General features: G+C 43.2%; 1 protein-coding gene across 1 annotated transcript in view; it reads left to right on the forward strand.

The window, feature by feature from the left end:
- The window catches only part of MGAM (maltase-glucoamylase), a gene marked incomplete at its 5' end in the record, with an annotated part of 191,181 nt that overhangs the window by 120,591 nt on the left and 62,638 nt on the right, over positions 1–7,952 (forward strand). Inside the window, 7 exons of the mRNA XM_081284046.1 lie at positions 704–837; positions 959–993; positions 1,084–1,200; positions 1,585–1,733; positions 2,307–2,391; positions 3,245–3,301; positions 5,859–5,983. Coding sequence (XP_081140172.1) covers positions 704–837; positions 959–993; positions 1,084–1,200; positions 1,585–1,733; positions 2,307–2,391; positions 3,245–3,301; positions 5,859–5,983 — 702 coding nt within the window. The remainder of the gene's footprint in view (positions 1–703; positions 838–958; positions 994–1,083; positions 1,201–1,584; positions 1,734–2,306; positions 2,392–3,244; positions 3,302–5,858; positions 5,984–7,952) is intronic.

The raw sequence follows: 7,952 nt of genomic DNA on the forward strand, positions 1-7,952 counted from the left end.
GAACATTTAATTGTAACTCTGTCACAAGTTTTATTTTTGAAACCAATAATCCTTAACAATGGGGCTAACCCCTGTGATTATAAGTAGGAAGTCAACTTTCAACAGGATATGTCCCATAAGTGAGCAAGTAGTAGTTCTGTTTGGGGAGACTCACGTGATGGCACCAGTTAGTATTACACAGTGCAGTTGCTTCTTTAAACACATTAGTTACGTGAGGTAAAGGGAACATAAGGACTGTACATATCTAAGCTTTTCTTCAACAGTGAAACTTCCATATTAGCGTATTTTTTCCATTTTTAATGTACAATAAATGGACCTTCTGTGGAATTAGCCACCCACATCCTTTAAACACAATGAATATTAGAAATTATCCTATGAAAAATCCCATAAAGTGATATTCTCTCCTATTCCTCAAATACAGATAACCAAGAGATAAAAAGTAAGTGGCAGGATTCAGTGATTTCTTACTCTCTGGGTAACCAGTGGGTCTAAAACATGGTGAAATCCCTGTTAAGACACCATGAAGGTGGTGTTGTGTCCATTGGTCAGTAGGACCCTCTCCATTGCTCACTTTCCCATATTCCCTCCATTCACTTAACCAACGTTTTGTCACCATGTCCTCTGTTCTTTTTATGGAAAGGGAAGCCCTATTCCATTCTTCTTGCTGTGTCCTCAATTCACCTGTACATTCCCCTCCAACCAGAGCTGTGCAGGAGGTGACTGGACAGCGAGGGATCGTCATCACCCGCTCCACATTCCCCTCCTCTGGCCGCTGGGGAGGACACTGGCTGGGAGACAATACTGCCGCATGGGACCAGCTGAAGAAATCTATCATTGGTGTGTGGCTTGTTCCCAGGGGCCTCTGCTGCAGGGAAGGGAGCTGCTGGCCTTGGGAAAGGAGGGAGGAGAGGGCAGGGCGCACACATGCCTCTCCTGACAGCCGTGGTTCTCATTGCAGGCATGATGGAGTTCAGCCTCTTTGGCATCTCCTATGTAAGTGACCTTTGCTGCTCTCATCCCTAAGAGGACTCTGACACCCCTGAGCAATCACCCACAGGCTGGTTTCATTTCCTCTGGTTTCAGACGGGAGCAGATATCTGTGGGTTCTTTCAAGATGCTGAGTATGAGATGTGTGCTCGCTGGATGCAGCTGGGAGCCTTTTACCCCTTCTCCAGGAACCACAACACCATTGGCACCAGGGTAGGACCTTCCTCCTTCCTCACGTGCTTTGCCTCACATGCTGTGCAGCCTTCACCTTGGAGTCACAGTCCAGACCATCTTTGTTCCTGGGAGATTTTCAAAGCCATCAAAGCTCCTCACAATTGCCAAAATACTCAGGATTATCAGAGGATTCTTTAGGTGTAGGAAGGATTACTCCAAGTATATCCCTGAAGTGTTTCTTTGGCAAAGTCCATGAGGTCTCCTGGAAGATCCTCACTGACTATTTATTATCAGACTATTAAGTGTATTTAATCATCTTTAGCTTAGGTGTGTGTGATGTACTTGGATCAAGCTTTCCTTTACCTCCTTTGTCCCCTAGGGTCCCTGGGTTGGGCTCTCAACACCTTTGCTTTTATTCCTTAGAGACAAGACCCTGTGTCCTGGGATGCTGCCTTTGTGAATATTTCCAGGAATGTGATGGAGACCCGATACACCCTGTTGCCATATCTGTACACCTTGATGTTCAAGGCCCACATGGAGGGCAGCACTGTGGTGCGGCCTCTTCTGCACGAGTAAGTGTCCAGCTGGGGTCCCAGGGAGTGATGCATTTTATTTGATTTTGTAGGGTGGCAGTTGATGCAAAAAATTCTTCTCAATGAAGATAAGATTTATTTTGTCATAAGCTCTTCAAGCAGAGTCTACACTTTGAACTCTATTTTATTCACAATATGTGTTATTGAGAAAGGCTATTTATTGAGTGAGAAATATTTGAAATGATGCAACACAGCCTGATTTCTCTCTAACTTGTGCATGCAAAGAACTCTGTATGTGGTGTAGCCATTGAAATAATTAAAGCCAAATGAGTTTAAATCATAAAAAAAGTATTGAGGGCCTTCCTTGCATTTTGAATGTGCCATCTGGAAACAGTGGAGAATTTTTCAAGTGTCTAATCATATCTGAACCAGTTGTGAGGTCAAGGTAACTTGACATACAGAATATGGAAGCCTGTGTATTCCTGATCAATCTAGACAAAGACTACAGATTACATAAGATGGAGTTAGAGGGGAGACTTGCCTCTGAACTTGATTTGTTCCATGGGGACTTGGGCTGTGACTCTGACTGTGACATCTTCTTACCATTCCCAGGTTTGTGTCAGACCCGGTGACATGGGACATAGATAATCAGTTCCTGCTGGGTCCAGCCTTCCTTGTCAGCCCCGTGCTGCAGGCTGTGAGTATGGAGGCCTCAGATGTGTGGTGGATCCCAGGTGTGAGGGTGTGTGAATAGGGGCAGGAGCAGAAGCCTGGTGCGTGTAGATCCCGGGACATGGGTGTTGTTCTACCTTTGTGTCTTCCTCTCCTTCTGAGCAGAAGTGCAGCACATAGGTGTTCTGGCCTCAGTTTCCTCTAGTTCCTAGAAGTTCAGGTTTATTGGACAATCAATTAAAAATGGTAGCCTTATGATGTATTGAGATATCATTTTACTTTATTGATTAAATAAGGAGTCCAGGGTTAGTTGGGGCCTCAGTGTGAAGAATCCATCATAGTCAGGGTCACCACGGAAACAGGCTTTCCTGAGAACCCCTACCAGCCCAGTGAGGCTTCCTTTGCCTCTTCCAGCCTTGCCCTGCTTTTGTGCGAGGTCCTGCAGGCAGCAATGACCATGTCTTCACTTCCTCCATGGAAGCTTAGGATTCTCATTAAAACACCAAGAGATCACACCTTCCTCAAACCTGTTCTGCCTCCAGAGTGTTCTCCTGATCCACATCTACCCCTAGGTGTTTATCTTCTAGAGGGATGTTCCCGTGAGCCTCTGAGCCAATATAATTCTTGTTTGTGACTTCCTAGATCCCTAAGGCTTATGTGGAAGCCCCTTGTTTTGGGACTGTGAACTTTTGTGTGTTGTTATTTTTGTGTTTGAAATGTTGAAGAATGGAAGACTTCCTCAGTAGTGCTGATCTTTAGGGCTCTGAGACAGATGGGTATCGGCCACCACAAACTGGCTATCCCTTTCCTGCCTGTATTGCTTCATAGGTCTTGAGAACAGTGCCTCATGCTCACAGCTTGTTTGTGTTTAATTTTAGAATGCCAGAAATGTGAATGCCTATTTCCCTGAGGCCCGCTGGTATGATTACTACACAGTAAGTTTTTCTCAATATTTCTCCACCTTGCAACATGTAGGTACAAAGATTTTACATCTGATAGACCTCAGGGAACAAGTTGGCTGTATGGTCTCTTACAAGTGGCTTACAACCTTGTAGCCTTGGTTTTCTCTCCTCCACATGGGCAAAGTCCACTCTTTCACAGGAGCATTGAGAAACAGCACATCTAGTTTCTCACTCAGCTTGTTGTGGGAATTCATGCCATTTATTGTCTTTTCTTCTACATTCACTCTTCCCTGTTCTGAAACACTAGTAATTTATTGAAATTGTGCTATAGTTTTTACTTTTATCCTCCCCTACTGAAAAATTCCTAAATATATAGAGAATTCTTTCACCCTCTCTCTTCCTTCAAATTTTTCTTCTACAGTATAGATGCTGAAACAAAGTCACTCTGTATTAATTACCTAAGTAAGTGGAGTATGAGGCAGTGTGTAAAGGATCCACAGACCAGGGCCTCCTCTTGCAAATCTAGTAGGTGTAGAGGCATTGTCCAAAGAAGAAGGAGAAGAAGGCAGTTGTGTAGGGTTGGCCTGTGTCCTGGAGTCCAGATGAAAGAAAAAGGTGTTTGAATTTGTTTTCCATGATGGGGGTTCCTTTAGAAAACAGATGATTCTTGAAGAAGACTGAGGAGTGTCCTCACACTGATGTCAGGCTTCCTCTTCTGACTTCCTGAGGAGAACGATGTGGGAGACTAGAAATGCGGGGGAAGGTGGGCAGCAGCACATGTGCTGGCCCCTCTCATCCTAGGGATTGCAGTGGGATTGTGTGAAAACAGGGTGAGTCAATGGAAGTGGAGTCTTCTCTTTTATGTCTTCTGGAGCACTCATTCCTGTCTTCCTTCTTTATTGCCTGTGGGTCTGTTCTTTGGGTGGCAACCTGTTTGGATTCTACTGTGGGCTTTCCCGCCAGGACTTTCAGGGCAGAGAGCAGCCAACTTTGTTTAGTTGAGCTTAGCCTTGGCCCTGAGTGTGCATGTGGACTGTGCTATACACTAACAGTTGTTTTAGTGTGTTGGGACTTTCTGCTGCCGGGCCTGGGGTAGGGTTAAATCAGGGAGGACCCTGGATACCCATTGTAGTGTGGCCTACCATTGTGTGGATGAGCTTGACTGTGTGACCTGGGGTGTGAGGTCTTCCCTACATTTTGTACTTCTGGCATCTCACAAGTCTCCTACTGCCCCCTGCTGCCTTACACACGTGCCAAGCACTGTACTGAGCTGTAGGTGCTGGAATCCTGGACACATTTCCCCATGATGCTTACTATATAGAAGAGCTACTGTTTGCTTTATAAACACTAATGCATTTGAAATAAGTATGTGTACCACATTAAAGGAAGCAAAATGTGAGAACTAAGAAACAATTTTCCTAGAATGACTTCTTTTACCCTATATTTATAGTAGAATACAGCTTCAGGTGGAGAAAGAGAGGTACAAGGAATGAAATGGAAAGATAAAAAATTGATGCGGCAAACAACTTAGAGAAAAGGAACACTTGAATGTTTGTTAAAAATGAATTTCCCCTGGTTGGGGTTAATGAAGGAATGCTTCTTTAATTAATGTTCACATGTTTTGGACCCTATTCTTTGTTGTTCAGTAGATATTGGTAAAATCTGCCCCCCTGCCAAATGTGGCTTTCATCTATTTGTAAATAAACTATTAAAGTATACATCATTTTATTTGTTTTCAATATCCACTCTGTTTACCTCTATGGAACCATCCTTAGACTTTTGTGTCCAAGGTGACATTTGTCAATGCGTGGCTTCATTTGGAAAGTCACAGTGGGGGAGAAGCAAGTGGCTTCTAGGGTTTGGTGGGTAGAATTTGAAGATGCTGCTAAACATCAAAGAGCACAGGAAAGCCACACAATAAAGAATGATCCGGCCCCAAATGTCAGTAGTGCCAACACTGAGCAGCCCTGCTCTAGTTGAGAAAATGTGGAAGGTCCCCTAGGATTTCTAGAGATTGGTTCAGACAAGGGATCCACTCTCACATGAGAAGGATAAAGATGTCAATCATGAGCACTCAGGTATGGAGTAGAAGAAGAGGAATTACAAAGTATGTGAGCTCACTTTGATCTTCTCTGTGAAGTAGGAAGCAAAGCCTTTGGTTAGGTGGGTGGGAGTGGAGACTGAGGACAGATGGCGACTGAGGAGGCACTTGGTGAAGGAGCAGTTGAAGACATGCAATTGTGGACAGTGTGTGAGGAACCAACAAGAGGTGAAGGAATGGCTGTGCAGCCTCCTGTAGCTGTGCTTTGTGCCTCAGAAAGAGGTTGTGGGTGAAGGTGGGCTGTTATCCACACTAGGACCTCAAGTGAGATGTACTGTACACATGCTGAAAGGCAGTGGACCCTCCTAGACATAAAGCAGCCCAACAGGACTTCACACAGCAGCTGAGGGAAGGCAGAAGGTTACCGTCAGGTGGTGCTGAGTTGATGAGCAGGTAGCACGTTCAGTGGGGTACAGGAGGCTGCTTCCAGATGCACTGTTCAGGGCAGAATGTGTCCTCTCCCTTATCTTCTGTTTCCTCATCCCACAGGGTGCAAATACTAATGCCAGGGGAGTGTGGAAGGACCTAGCAGCGCCTCTCAACCACATTAACCTTCATGTCCGTGGGGGCTACATCCTGCCCTTGCAGGAGCCTGCACTGAACACACACTTGAGGTGAGTACAGGGCTAGTGTTCTTCTTTACACACTGGTTCACTACGACTTCTGATGGGCAACACCATCCCCCTCAAGGAGAAAGCAGTTTACCACACTCACTTTACTTTTATGTTTTTGCTCATTTGGTGATTTGTGTTTTAACATTTTTCAAATCATCCAATTCTGCAACCATCAGTGGACCAGAGGCAGCTGCAGCAGCATGGGAGTGTGGGGAGCAGAGGTGCTGAGATGTGTGTATGGTGATAGGGTCATCACACTCTGCCTGGATTGCCTGAGGGTCTTTCTCAAGAAGATGTTGATCTGGGGCTGCACCCAGATAGATTTGAAAGATCATGACAATACCTGTACTCTTATACCTCCAGAATTTCTCTGAATTTCCACCATGGTAGCTTAAGAGATTAGCCTCTCTGGTCCTCTGAGGGCTGTTGTTTAGTTTTAGTACTGAAAACCTCATCTCTTGGAAAAACACAATTCTGAGCTAACTGGGTCAGCTGGTCACCCTATTTGCCTTGGCTTGACCACCTAAGTGCAGTTTTAGTTCTTGCCTCACTTACTTTCTTTTCTAGATGTGGGATCCTCTGTTCAGCCTCCTATAACCTCAACTTCCAATTCTTTTTTCCCATGAATCCATTTCATTTTTTGTGATTGAAACTTGGTTCCAAAACTTCCTTTTCCTACAAACCTCAAGTATTCCATATCATTCACTTTCCCTTTATAATTTTTCATTTTAAAAGTGCAGGTTATATCTGTATTAAAGAGGTGCACATTATATCATCGCATAGTTGAAAATGTAATGTTTTTTTTTAAATATACTGGGAGGTTTTTTTTGAAGTTTAGAGACCCATCCTTTGCTTTGAAGCTCCTTTATGACCTTAATTTTTCAAATTGTTGATTTTAGGAATAATATGCCTTAATGCAACACTAGCTGTTGTTTTTTTTTCTGTAAGTGTTTATGTTCAGGATATTGTCTACACTGACTCCAAAATTATCTTTCCCAAATGACAATCTTAACTTGTTGCTTCCTGCTTGAAGTCTGAATTCTTTGACTAATAGGGTGCTTAAGATCCATCATAATCTTTTTCCAGTTAACCTTAACAACTGTTTCTCCTACTATAACTTAATGTATATGTATGTGTGTGTGTGTGTGTGTGTGTGTGTTGTGTGTGTGTGTGTGTACCAGCCCTGGCCCAAATGTTCCCCAAACTATTCACCCAGTTTACAGCATTAGGTTGGGTTTCTGTACTTATTACTCTTTACAGACCTAGGTATTCCAACATGGTACCTAAGATTTTTGCTACTGAATGATACAGTCAGCCCTCTGTGCATTTTTTATTATTATTTAGATCACCAAAATTTTATTTCTGAAATATTTGAAACATATTAGTTTTAACAGTGACTTATGTAGGGTCCATTTTCCATATTTGGAACCTTCAGCACTCACTGGAGGAAAATGTTTTGAATAAACGGCTGGCTTTGAACTCAAGATCCTCCTGCCTCGGCCTCCAAGGCTCTAGGATTACTACCATACCCAGCCTGTATAGTTATCTTGCACTTTTCATTTTGCCCTCCCAACCCTAGAGCTGGAGAAAAACAAATGTGTTATGCTAATATTATCAGAGAAGAGGGTTTGGAAGGGAGTTGTACAAAATCAAATTTTAATTCTTCCTATAGTCTTCAGTTTTTGACATCTGGGAATGCATATATTAAATTTATGTATTTAGTGGTTCTTCTCTGGGAGTTGTACCAGAATCTCATGAAATAGTTTTAAATATACATGTCTAGCCCTAGTGGGTTCTTGAAGATCCAGAATAATCTCAGATTTCATATACAAAATATCCTCCCCGCTCTTCCAGCAGAGGGAGTGTTGCCCCTTCTGAATTTCTAGACGTTGTCTAACTTCTAACCTTTACAGATATCTCTTTTCTCCTAAATATTGTTAAATATTTCAATGCTAGTTATTTCATGCTC

This window comes from Spermophilus citellus (genome assembly GCF_964194105.1).
Source record: "Spermophilus citellus genome assembly, chromosome: 3".
NCBI classification, from domain to species: domain Eukaryota; kingdom Metazoa; phylum Chordata; class Mammalia; order Rodentia; family Sciuridae; genus Spermophilus; species Spermophilus citellus.